We start from the raw sequence: 13615 nt of genomic DNA on the forward strand, positions 1-13615 counted from the left end.
CTCTCGGTGGTAGAGCGTCACTCACACTCTGTGTCTCTCTCTACCTGTGGAGTCTGTCCTTGCAGCAGTAGTAGCTCTCTGTGGTAGAGCGTGGCGGCGGAGGGGAAGATGTCGGGCAGCTGGAGGTCAGGGGTCATCAGAGCGCTGACAGTCTGTCTGGGGTCACCGCACCGCAATGCCTCGTTCACCCGACGCACCGCCAAACACACTGTCTCACACACACACACACACACACACACACACACACACACACAGAGTTACAATGTGTATGCAGTGGCTCTCTCAAGCCAGTCTCTCTCTTCCACAATCTTCAAATGCTCCCGAGACAGTCTGTACTTCAGCCCTTTAAAATTACAACCTTCCAACATAGTTGGAAGGTTATTATGGATTTGGCTTTCCAGGGGCTAAAGTACTGTTATTAGCTGTTAGCAGTTAGCAGAAATTAGCAGCAGTTAGCAGTTAGCAGAAAACTGTTACTGGTCAGCGGCGCAGTGAGGATTTCTTCACTGTGAGTGGCAAATCGGCAACTTCAAGCTGCAATTTGAACAAACTAACAGCTCTCCAGTTTATATATTAATATTTGCATGTCGCACTGGTGCTACAAGTTAGAACATTTAGTAGCAGTGTCTCCAAAAACTTGCAAAATGTGACTAAATGGTGGCCATATGCAGCACTGAGAGATGTTCTGGTTCAGGCGTAAACAGGAAGTGACCTACTGCTCATGGTGCGTTCTGCTTCCTGGTTACCGGCAGCCACGCCCTCCTGCAGCTCCTCGGGCTGCAAAGGGTCGACGGAGCCCAGGTCCTACACACACAAAACACACAGCAACACACACACGGTCAACCGGTCTTGCTCAGAGGTCACAGGGCAAACAGTCAGTGAGCCTGTTTCTCCCACATTCCTTCAGTTTGCATGTGTGTGTGTGTGAGAGAGTGTATATATGTGTGTATGAGTGTGTATATATATGTGTGTGAGTGTGTGTACCAGGGCTTTGTGCTGGCGCTGGGTGGCCAGGGTCTCCAGGTAGAGCGGGCTGTGTTGTGGATGGAGGCCTCTGAGGGACAAACAGGGCAGCTGCAGAGCGGACAGCAGAGTCAGCTCATCCCCCAGGTCCAGAGCCTCATCCACCTGCTCCACCGCAGCATGCACTGCACACACAACATAACACACAACACAATTAAGCAATATCACAGTCAAGCTCATGCTGAAGATAATCACAGCCCTGTTGATATGACTGATGCTATAACAGTACATCAGCACAACCTCAAGCGTGATATTGTTTTTATACAACAGTACAGTGCAAACAAAGCTATTCACCAAGTCATAATCACATTTGAAAGTAATTTGAGACAACAGATACTTTCTGTCTGTTATTGGTCTCTGCCAACAACAACAAAAATTCCCTCAGGAGTGCACTCCCCGGAGTTGCCAAACAACAACAGGTCAACTTGCTGCCTGCAGTTTCCCTAATTCAAGCTAGCTAAGGTAACGTTAGCTACTTTGAGGTTAGCACAGACGATTTCAACTTGGCGTTCATTAAGGTCAAATGTATCCATATTGCTGTCCTAACTAGGTGTGTGAATGCTGTTTGAACTCAGCCTAATCAAGGTTACAGCTGTGAAGCACCCGTGATCTTATACGCTACTGAAATATATTGGCATGTCTGGAATGCCTCTTGTCCAATCAAATTGTTCGGCCGGAACTAACTGTTGTATAAGAAAATGGGAATCGGCAGGTCAGACTTTAAAAAATTGCAGTGGATGCGTCTCACCGTTGGCGATGTCGATGTTTTGCTGGATCTCTCTCTGACTCAGATACTCCTCATAGATGTCTGTCTCCTCCGATCCTACAGACTGAGGATACAGACAGACACATTAACACACAGTTTGTCTCCTCTGATCCTACAGACTGAGGACACAGACAGACAGATGTCTGTCTCCTCTGATCCTACAGACTGAGGATACAGAGAGACAGACAGATTAACAGCCAGATGTCTGTCTCCTCTGATCCTACAGACTGAGGACAGACAGACAGACAGATTAACAGCCAGATGTCTGTCTCCTCTGATCCTACAGACTGAGGACAGACAGACAGACAGACAGATTAACGGACAGTTTTCTTAGCAGATGATTAAATGGGAAATGGGGACATCTGTGTCTCAGGAGGTAAACCGGGTCACCGGGTGGTTCGATCCCCGGCTCCTCCAGTCTGCATGTTGATTGAAGTGTCCTTGGGCAAGATACTGAACCCCAAATTGCTCCTGATGGCTGTACCAGCACACTGTTGTGGTAGCTTGCCAAATACAATGCCAAATGTCAATAATGTATGTTTTTTTCCTTCTTTTCCTGTGTCTGAGCCTGTTTGTCTTGCTCGTTTATTGTTCTATAAAAAATAAAAAGAATCACGATTTTCAGAAAACGCTTAAAAAAAAAGTAAATTTGTGAAGATTATTTTGCTGAACACAAAGTTCGAAGTTTCATAAACTTTTGTTAACCACAGACCTTATTTCAGGCAATTAGATCAGGCAATAGACTAACAGACCAATCAGGCATCTGCTCGAGCGGTCGGACACACCCACCCGGCGGGCAGCGTGCTCTGCCTTGCCCCTCCTGGCCTGGTACAGCAGCTCCTGGTACACGCTCATCAGCGCCTCCTGCAGGCGGCACAGTGCGGCGCTGGGGTTCCACAGGGCGCATGCTGTCACCTCCACATCGCCTCGCTCCACCGCCTCGTTAATGGCGATCACAGCCGCGTGCACTGAGGGGAAGACAGAGAGGAGTTTATCTCTGACATGGACATGGACCTTCTAGGACCCTGAGGACATCTGGGGCTGGCCAACCAGCTGTCCCAAGAGTTAGAACCAAACATGGTGAAGCAGTGTTTTGTTACCGTGCAACCAGTGTAGTCTACATCAGTGTTTCTCAAGCACTGGGTCATGGCCCACTGCGCCCTCTAGTGGGCCGTGAAATATTTTCAAGTTGAAGCTCAGAAAATCTGTAGGCCATTAGTCAATATTTGAGGAGCTCTGTCTGGCATGCTCATTTTTTAAGCAACAGCGAAGATTCTGGTATTTGGCGGAAACTAGAAATCCAGAAGCAGCCCTGTTATGCTACCTCGCTGGGAAGCGGGAAGAGCTGCGACTCTGTGGGGAACCCCCGGTCTCGTGCCGTCTCACACAAGCTGCACGAAAAAGCAGGCCCTCTTCTCTTACAGCTTAATATAACATTTGGTGGTTCGGGGCATTTTATGAAAGACAAAGAGACAGACCATAATAATAAATATGACATTGTACATACCAGCAGCCTCGTCCACAGATAGCTCGTTGGCCAGGATGCCGCCGATCTTGTTGAAGGCGGGAAGCTGGAGGCCATATTTATCCAGCTCCAACTTCATGTTATTGATCTCCTCCTCTACGAGGAGGGAGGGAGAGACAGAGGCAGAGAGAGGGAGGGAGAGAGAGAGGGAGAGACAGAGGGAGGGAGAGACAGAGAGAGGGAGGGAGAGACAGAGAGAGGGAGGGAGAGACAGAGGGAGGGAGTGAGAGACAGAGGGAGAGAGAGAGATTCCTATCCGCTCACAGGAAGCTCTTCAAACATGCTAAACAGTCTGAACAGTTGAGTCCAGTGTGTTGATAATGTGCTTTTTGTTTGTTACCAGTGTGTTGATAATGTGCTTTTTGTTTGTTACCAGTGTGTTGATAATGTGCTTTTTGTTTGTTACCAGTGTGTTGATGTGTTTTTTGTTTGTTACCAGTGTGTTGATGTGTTTTTTGTTTGTTACCAGTGTGTTGATAATGTGCTTTTTGTTTGTTACCAGTGTGTTGATGTGTTTTTTGTTTGTTACCAGTGTGTTGATAATGTGTTTTTGTTTGTTACCAGTGTGTTGATAATGTGTTTTTGTTTGTTACCAGTGTGTTGATAATGTGTTTTTTCTTTACCAGTGTGTTGATAATGTGCATTTTCTTTACCAGTGTGTTGATAATGTGTTTTTGTTTGTTATCAGTGTGTTTTTTTTTTTGTTTGTTACCAGTAAACTTGACCTTTCCACAGAGGTCATGGATCTGAGGAGCCAAGCCCAACCTGAAGAGGAACATGCTGAGGAGAGACAACACAACATGTTACCAGGAGCAGGGATGCAAACTCATGGAGGGAAAATAGAAAAAGCCAGCAGTATCAGTGGTCCTACAGTAGATAGAACAACTAATAGCTGTCGTGCAAACTGTTGATGATGAATGCCCACCAAGAGCCAGGTCTGCTCAAGGTTTCTTCCCCCTTAAAGGGGTCTTTCCTTGCCGCTGTCGCCAAGTGAGTTCTTGTCAGGAAATTGTTTTAATTGTCACATGACCTGTGCAGTAAAATGGCCAGTGCATCATGTGAGAATTGTTTCAATTGTTGGGTCTAAATATAAAGAGCCTGGTCTCCTACTTGCTCTATTTGCCTTGAGATAACTTGTTATGATTTGGCGCTATTTAAATATAAAATTGATGGATTGATTGAAAACCACTAGGAATCCTTCACATAAGTGCCCTATTTTGGGATCAAAAAGTGACTGTCACCTAAAGGTGACTAGTTTGCATCCCTGCAGAGAGACAGACAGACAGACAGACAGACAGACAGACAGACAGACAGACAGACCTGAGAGCATGGATGCAGTAGACAGCTCTTGGCATGTTCTTCTTGTCGTAGATGTCTGTTGTTTCTGGGTGAAACATCTGACAACAACAAAACAAAACCTGCACTTTAAATTCTGACCTGTGAACTTTAAGATCTCACAGGGCTTTCACTGCAGAAGCAGCAGGCAGAGCCAAGCTGGACTCTGTGTGCTACATAAACATATGATCACCTTCCAGCAGTTTATTAACAGTTTACAGCCTATGGTTAGTTTTCTGCTAATAGTCTGTTTGAAATGGTGTAGATAGATTTACTAATGACATGAATAATGTGCTAAGTTAATGGTCTCAGGTCTTAACATCGGCTGAAATAATTCAACAGTGATGCTGTCGAAGCTTCTTTTTAATATGTCAGTAACACAATATATTTTTTCTAACGTGGTGTCCACATCCTCTCGCATATTATCTGTCATGGCTGTGACTGTTTGGCCAGGTTCCAATATGTTATTCTCCTCGCTGCTCCAGCGCCTCCTGTAATTGCTGGAATGCCATTGGACGCCTCGTAGAGCTCATCATATTTCATGGTTAAAGGTATAGTATGAAACCTTTTAGGGCCCTTCAAACGTTAAACTTTTTTTTTTTTTTTTTTACATTTTACGATGCAAACACACCAGACGCTGAAGTGACACAAAGCATCTGGAAGCGCAGTCAGTTTGGTTTCGACATTCTTGTTAACGGATTAGAGCGTTCAGACCGGCCGCAGCTCTTGATACAAGGAATATCAGTCTCTAAGAGCTAACAATTTAGTAGATGTACTTGATGAAAGATATAAACAGTTTGTTTACATTTGTATTGTTTGTACTGTAAGCATTGAAGCAAAACAGGTGTATTTAGAGTTATGGTGCAATAACAATTAAAAGAGCACATTGTCCATCTACAAGTCCTACTCTTCAAGAATATGACTTTATGTAAAAAAGAAAACAAAAGTGTAGTATACCTTTAATGTTCAATAGTTGAAATTTGGGCACAAACAAAACCTGGTGTATCAAAATAACAAGCTAGTGCGCGTCACTTTCAGCTGCACAGCTGTTTATCAAAACGATAGCCTCGCTCTGTGTAATGCCGCGGTTGTGCGTTTGGTGTGAAAGGCCTCTAAGGCTTCCTGTCTGAGTCTCTCTAAAGCCCTTTTCCCACATGCGTACCGGAAAATTACCTGTAAGTCAATATCGGACATTTCCCTGAATTTCCCTTCACACCTTAGCGTGCGCATATGGGAATCTAGTCGTCAAATAGCCGGTATGTTGGGGGGCGGGGGAGGGGGGAGCTTATTTGGGGGGTCGGCAAAACTTCACTCAGTCCTCCTCGCAGCAGCCTGCCTGACACAGGACAGACACAGCGAGAATGGCAGAGGCTTGCAAGGCAAGCTGCCCAACGCTTGTAGCCTATGTATGTAGAGAAAGCAAATGTGGAAGTAGTTTGCTTTGATGTGCGCGAATGATTACCGTAAATTCCGGACTATAAGACGCACCGGTCTATAAGCCGCGGGACCAAAATTGACTATTTTTTTCTTCTATAAGCCGCACCGGTCTATAAGCCGCGGGTGTTTTGATGTTTAATTACCATATGAAAGGGTTCGTGCACAGAGAGGAATGTCGGGAAAGAGATCGCTGTTTGGGGAAGCTCCCATTTATTAACATTTCAACAAAACAAAACAAAAGTCAGGTCACTAATCCCCAGACAAAATCACACAACAATAGGCTATATGTGCAGCAAACCTGTAACCAGAGAAGTCAAGTCACTAATCCTCGTCTTCCTCTTCTTCCTGCGTACTGAAACCACCAAAGTCCTCATCTTCAGTGTCGGAAACGAACAGGTTCAGGGTGGCTTCGTCAACCACTCTCCTCTCTCCTTCATTGTCACTCAAAACCAACGAACTCCTCTTCATCACTGTCGGCATCGAACAGCCTCTGAAGCCTCTGACGGCCCTCAGCGCCAGCTGTGGCGGCGTCATTCTCTTCATCCCGCAGCAGTCCAGCGTTTTGGAACCCGTTGGTGATTGTGGATGTTTTCACACTCCTATAATATTCCGTGATCTTCCTTTGTGTGAATTCGCCGAAGTTTGTGATTTTCTCCTGGTAGTCGGGAGGGAGTTGTTCAGTAGTTCTCCCCCGGACGGACAGTCCCTTTCGTCTCATGAATCGAAAGCACCAAGATGGCCCACCTCTGAAATGTTCAATTTTCATCTCGGTGGCGACTGTTTTGGCCTTCTGTCGGATCTGCACCGTGGAAACGCCTCGGCCGTCTGCTCTCTGGGTCAACACCCAGTCCTCAAGGGAATCTTCAAGTTCCGGCCATCTGCTTTTGTGGCCTCTGAAGGACTTTTTTGTCTTCTTACACTGAGACAGTTCCTCCTGCTGCACCGTCCAACGCCTCACCATTGACTCATCGATGCCCAGGTTACGCGCGGCTGCTCTGTTTCCCTCTTTTAGTGCGAGTTCGACTGCTTTCAGCTTGAAAGCTGCTTCGTGTGAATTTCTGCGTACCTTCCCCATGGTAAGTGAGAGAGAGACTGCTCGTCTTGTTGTGATTCCGGGCTGATGAACTTTGCTTACCGTAATTACCATATGTAAGGGTTCACGCACAGAGGGGATTGTTGGCTGTTTGAGGAAGCTCCCATTTACCGTATTACCGTAACATTTCAACAAAACAACATAACACAACACCTTTGTTTATTTCGACAGTGCACACAGTGTCCGCGGTGTGGTGAAAAGAGGGCAACAGAGGAAATTAAAACAGAAGTGGATTTATAGGTAGAAAGAGTGCTAAAAAAGAGAGATTTTATTTGTATTTGAAAATTTTTTTCTGAAAAAATCCATAGATAAGCCGCACCGTTATATAAGCCGCAGGGGCCAAAAAACGGGAAAAAAGCCGCGGCTTATAGTCCGGAATTTACGGTAGATGATGCACTTTGAAGAAGTTGGGATCCGTGTCTGAGAGAAATAGTTGCTGGTTCGATGTTTATCCGTTCACCTGCGTCGCGTGAAGCACTTTTTACAGACTGGCTTCGTTTGATGTGTCTGGGGTTGCCTTCGGAAATCAGCAAGCTGACATACTGCTCTTATAAGGCTATCACAAGATCATTTCGCCAGTTTGCTTTAATGTGCGCGAATGATTAGATTATGCCCGCTGGAACATTAAGCAACGTGTGTAGGCTACACTTCGCCCATGATTGAAGGACCGCTGTCGCGGAAAATGACTGGACCCGTTTCCACTTGCGTCCCCTTAAGAGCATACCGCTCTTCTGACTAGGTCGAAACTGGTGAAATGTCGGGGACGACGGGGTCGCGCTTATACCGGCACAGCGCCTTTCCCACTTGCAGGCATTAGACCACGTTCCGGTCATTTTGCGGTACAAAGCGCATGTGGGAAAAGGGCTTAAGGTTAAACTGATACCAAGTGTCATGAATCGATCAGCAGGGGGCGCTGTCTGTCTCACTCACCGCGGGCAGGCCAACCTCCAGCATGGCCTTCCTCCAGTGGTTGATGTTATCAGTGTGACGGAACAGCAAGCCCTGAGCCTGGCGCACACACACACAGACACAGACACAGACACACACACACACACACACACACACACAAACAATCAGGGTTCCCACACCTTCTTAAACATAAAATTCAAGGACCCAACACAGAATAGTTTGAAACAGGGATCAAGGTTAATTATACCTTTTTTTTTTTTTACATCAAAAGTCCCACTACACATTTTTTTGTTACCCAGGAAAGCAGCAGGGGGCAGCAGCAGCAGCAACATCGCCTTTTAAACTTTTAGATCGAACTCTCAACCCATTCAGTTTCAGTGATACGTCTTTTCTTCTTCTTCTTCTTCTTCTTCTGTTCCCCCCGTAAAACCAAACAGAAGATGAAGAAGAAGAACAGAAGTACATCCGGGTGACTTGCAGGGTTCACTGTAGTTCGCTGTTATGTAGCTTAGCATGATATACACTGATGATATTTATCTGTTTTAGAGAATATAGACGATTCATTTGAATTCAATAGCCGCCCGTATGGAATAACATCATATATGGATTACAAGCAGCAGCCGGGAATACCTATGTGACCGACAGCAAACAGAGCAGGCTGCCGGCTGCACAGCGGTACGTTAGATCACTCTCGTCTCCTTCTCTCTCTGATATAATAAGCATATGAGCCGCTGTGTGTCGGGAAATAAGCTCTTTACAAGACATAAATATAGCCATTCACATGCCCTGTTTTCCTCGTTTGCAGGTCGCAGTTAAAGTTTCAGTTCAGTTCATATTTAAAGCTGTAAATAAGGTCCAGGGTGTAAAAAAACAGAATTCTCCTTTACTGTTTAACAAAAACAAAACAAAAAATATATACGGCGCTCGTAAAGACGGCCGAGCCCGAGGCTCCGAGACAAACCTCTTCACAAATTAACGAGCCAACGCTACTGCACTCTGAAACAAACCTGAGCCTCTTTTAAACACAACTTTAAAAAATCAATCACATCAAACAATAATATCATAATATCAATTATCAATTATCGATAATCGATCAAATTCTTATATGATCGAAATCCTTAATGGTCTTAATGAGCCCATTCCTAATATAAATCCTAGCTCTTTCAATGACCCATGTCTATTTATGTCAAAAACTTTGAAGGCCTTGTCCCCCCCCCCCCCTCAAATTCACAAACTTTCAAGGACACTTGGGAGCCTTGTCAGCAGCCTGTGGTCAGACAGACCTAGGTTAGCGTTAGCAGCCTGTGGTCAGACAGACCTAGGTTAGCGTTAGCAGCCTGTGGTCAGACAGACCTAGGTTAGCGTTAGCAGCCTGTGGTCAGACAGACCTAGGTTAGCGTTAGCAGCCTGTGGTCAGACAGACCTAGGTTAGCGTTAGCAGCCTGTGGTCAGACAGACCTAGGTTAGCGTTAGCACCCTGTGGTCAGACAGACCTAGGTTAGCGTTAGCAGCCTGTGGTCAGACAGACCTAGGTTAGCGTTAGCAGCCTGTGGTCAGACAGACCTAGGTTAGCGTTAGCAGCCTGTGGTCAGACAGACCTAGGTTAGCGTTAGCAGCCTGTGGTCAGACAGACCTAGGTTAGCGTTAGCAGTCATACCTGGTAGCGTCTCTGGTCGAGGTCGTAGATCTTCCTCAGTGGGACAGTCCCGGGGCTGAAGGCGTGGCCTAGCTTGGCAAGGAACACGCCATTCCTCAATGCCTCCTCCAGCTCTGTGGGAGGGGGGAGGGGCTCCTTAAGACATGCCTCCATCCACCTGAGACACACACACACACAGTTAGAGCTGCAATGATTGATTAGTTGTGAACTTTTAAATGAAGGCAGATGCTATTTGCACCCAGCCGGGTGTGAATAGATGATGTGACTATTTACACCCGGGTGTAAATAATATCCCATGTGGCGGGATTTATAGACTTTTGGGGGGGCGGGGGGGTTTAGACTTTGGGGAGAGAGGATCCAGGGGTCCAGTGTCTTGTTCTTGTCTTGTCAGTGTGCAGGCAATAGACCAAATCACCGTGACGTCACCATGTAAACAAATTTACTTCCGGGTACCACTTGGGGAAGGCGGCAGGTTTAAATGTGCGTGTTGTCAAATAAATGCTGTCAAACCCTCTCGCTGTTTTCGGCCGACTACTTTCAATTTAAATGGTTAAACGGTTGGTAAACATGCTTGTCCGACGTATCTAGCCTTTCTTCTGTGTTTGTTTTATGTAGTGTTAGCTAGCTAATAACGTTTGTTTGTCTGTCAAACTCGCTGTTTTTTTGCAGACTCGTTAACGTTACAGACAGAGCTACTTTACAGACAGAGCTACTGACGCCACGTTAATTTAATTTAGCTTCAAGTCTACTCTGGTCTGGTCCAACAGGTAAATTAGCTAGTCTGGTCTCCACTAACGTTAGTGAAAGTGTTGTTATGAATGATATTAAACAACAACACAACACGGACGAACCATTTTTGTCTTCTTTGTCTGTTTTTGTCTTCAACACGTCAGTTTGTGCCGTCCACCGCCATTATAATGTGTGGTCCACACATTATAATGGCGGGGTATCAGGGGTACCCGGAAGTAAATGTAAACATCCCCGCTGATTTGGTCTATACAAAGTAAAATGTGAATGTGTACCTCTTGGCCTCCTCCAGGCGACACAGGTACTGATAGACTTCACTCTGCACCCTCTGCTCATCCATCTGCTCTGCTGTCAGCCGCTCATCTACACACACACACACACACACACACACACACACACACACACACACACACACGGCATGTGGGATGACAACACATAAAAAAATATATAGTACACACCAAACAAACACAACAGCTCATCCCATAGAATTAACAATCAAGTACATGAGGAAGAAGACAAACATGACCTTGTTGTTCTTTCACAGACGTTAGAACAAACTAATGGTTGGCTACATTCTCTGATACTATCGGCTCCTCTTTAAAAAAACTCAAAATACTCCCTATTAGGGATGCACCGATATGAAAATTTTGGCCGATGCCGATAACCGATATTAAGATTGCTGTTATGGCCGATAACCGATATTTACCGATGTCGATATGATCTGTATAAAAACACATTTCTATGATAATAAAATTTTGCACATACTGAAAAACACATGTAAACACTGAATTTGAAAAAGTTATACATTTCTTTATTTCAAAAACATTTGTAAAAGCACATAAATCATAGATTTACTGCATTATTTCATCTCAATGTGAAGAATTTGGCTGATACCGATAACCGATATTAACATTGCAACATCGGACCGATACCGATATGTTAAAAAATGACTAACATCGGCCGATACCGATATGATTGCCGATATATCGTGCATCCCTACTCCCTATACATGACATCAACACACTTCAGGTCTGCACCTTTGTCTATAAATACACACACATCTGTCTCTCTCCCTGCACTCTGCACAAAATTCTAACATACTACTACATCTGTGTGTCTTGTACATAACACAAGACACACAGATCACCTCTGCTGCCTACAGAGGTGCTGCACTATGGAGCACTTATCATTATTGCCAAACAAGCACTATCTCAAGTCCTTCAAATCCAAACTCAAAATCTCAGTCAGATGAGTCACACATAGCCCAGTGCCCACACATCACATTCACAACTGTCTACTTACTCATTTTGGTCGCTCTTGTTTTCCCTTTTCTTTGTTATTTTCTTGTTTTTACTGTTGCTTTTGCTTTTCTAATTTATGGTTTGCTTGTTTCTTTTCTCTTGTTTTTGCTTATATTGTACACTTTGTAAGGATTATTTTGAATATTGGTTCTAATTTCTGAGGTAGAGACCCCAAATAAGTTTATTGAAGTTTATTGAAAGTTTCTGGTACAGGGATATAGTCCTCTACACACCAGACTCACACTCAGTACAATAATAAAAAATCACAGTTGTAATAAAAAATCACAGTTGTAATATACAGTTAAAAAACAAAACAACACAACAACATATCACACACATCAGCAGCCTCCCACCCCCTTCCCCCAAAAGGCCCTTGCTTTTTGTCAGGCTACTTTTGTATATAAGAAATTGTTCTTACTTGCTTGCCTGGGTAAATAAAGGTTAAATAAAATAAATAAAAACATATAACATACATTAAAACAAAGTACCAGAGCCAAATACCTGGTCTAATAATAAGTCAACAGCCTGCCCTATAGTTATACAAGAAATCCTTTGTTAACCAATGTTTATCTAATCTGTTTTTTTTGAACGTGTTAACTGAAGGGGCCTGCACCACCTCTTCTGGAAGTTCATTCCATTCTCTTACAGCACAAACTGTAAACATAAGCCCAGGGTTTCCTGTCTCTACCGGCACATGCTTTTTTGTTGTTTTCCTTTCTTTGTTTCTGTATTTTTTTTTATGTGCAAATAAATATATCAAACAGTAAATCACAGGAAACACAGTTCCTCAATAATTAGTAGCAAACTTGTTAAATTCCCTGAATAGCTCTAGTCTACAACATCAAAGCACCGGACCTGAAATACAACATTTTACAGACTTCCTGACCCCACACACGCACGCACGCACGCACGCACGCACACACACACACACACACACACACACACACACACACACACACACACACACACACACACACACACACACACACACACACACACACACACACACACACACACACACACACACACACACACACACATCAAGACATCACATTCACTTGTAATACTTTTCTAAAGTCAGAACTGGCATAATGCATAATAAGCCTAACTCAAGCCCATGTGTAGGAAGGAAGGAACCCTACTAAAGTTGCTAATGCTCACTGATAGTTTGACATAAATGACTATAGTTTTGTCCCTGTTCTGTTGACGTCTCATGTTGATGAGCTTGTAGGTTAGTGCTAAAATGTACCCTTTTAATCACAATCAATACATTTTTATTTCACATTGTCTCGAGCAGTGGTGGTAATGTCATTGCTGCTAAATGAACACAGGCGACAGAGGAAACACTGAAGTAGAAACGGTAGCTAAGAGAATGTTTAATTAAGGTGACTCACAGCGGCAGTGTGCGGACTCCTCCATGTTGCCAGTCTGTCTGTCCTGTCTGGACGATCTTCGGCTGCTCCACACAACAGACCGTCACAGGCGAAACAGCTGTTCAAATCTGAAGTTGAAAGAGTCAAAAGTGAGCAGCTAAACTGAAGGGAAGTTAAACTGTGTGCAGTTTGCTGTGTGTGTGTCTGTCGGAGAGCTCAGCCCGCTCCTCTATTTGTTTCCGGGGTCTGAAGTTTGAAAGCTCCCGCCCGCGCGCGCTCTGATAGCCGAGCAGAGCAGCCAGCCGCTTTGCATTATGGTCTATGTAGTTTTCCTATGTTGTATTTTCTTCGCCACAACTTTTGATGAATAGATCACTTTTATCAGCGACAGTTATACAAACAAGCACATGGTGTCACTTACTACAGCACAGCGGGTAAAGTCGTTAAAC

General features: G+C 44.5%; 1 protein-coding gene across 1 annotated transcript in view; it reads right to left on the bottom strand.

Annotated features, from left to right (window-relative positions):
- LOC310780698 (ras GTPase-activating-like protein IQGAP3) overlaps positions 1–13290 on the bottom strand; it is a 35987-nt gene extending 22697 nt beyond the window's left edge. The window contains exons 1-12 of the mRNA XM_083641209.1: positions 13188–13290; positions 10768–10855; positions 9746–9902; positions 8110–8187; positions 4635–4711; positions 4027–4094; positions 3297–3410; positions 2579–2757; positions 1772–1853; positions 985–1148; positions 717–804; positions 45–208 (exon numbers count right to left, since the gene is read on the bottom strand). Of these exons, the coding sequence (XP_083497335.1) occupies positions 45–208; positions 717–804; positions 985–1148; positions 1772–1853; positions 2579–2757; positions 3297–3410; positions 4027–4094; positions 4635–4711; positions 8110–8187; positions 9746–9902; positions 10768–10855; positions 13188–13212 (1284 nt within the window). The 5' untranslated portion in view covers positions 13213–13290. The remainder of the gene's footprint in view (positions 1–44; positions 209–716; positions 805–984; positions 1149–1771; positions 1854–2578; positions 2758–3296; positions 3411–4026; positions 4095–4634; positions 4712–8109; positions 8188–9745; positions 9903–10767; positions 10856–13187) is intronic.
- Between the last annotated feature and the right edge of the window lie 325 nt (positions 13291–13615).

Source organism: Poromitra crassiceps (assembly GCF_964638095.1).
Source record: "Poromitra crassiceps genome assembly, chromosome: 8".
Classification (NCBI taxonomy): domain Eukaryota; kingdom Metazoa; phylum Chordata; class Actinopteri; order Beryciformes; family Melamphaidae; genus Poromitra; species Poromitra crassiceps.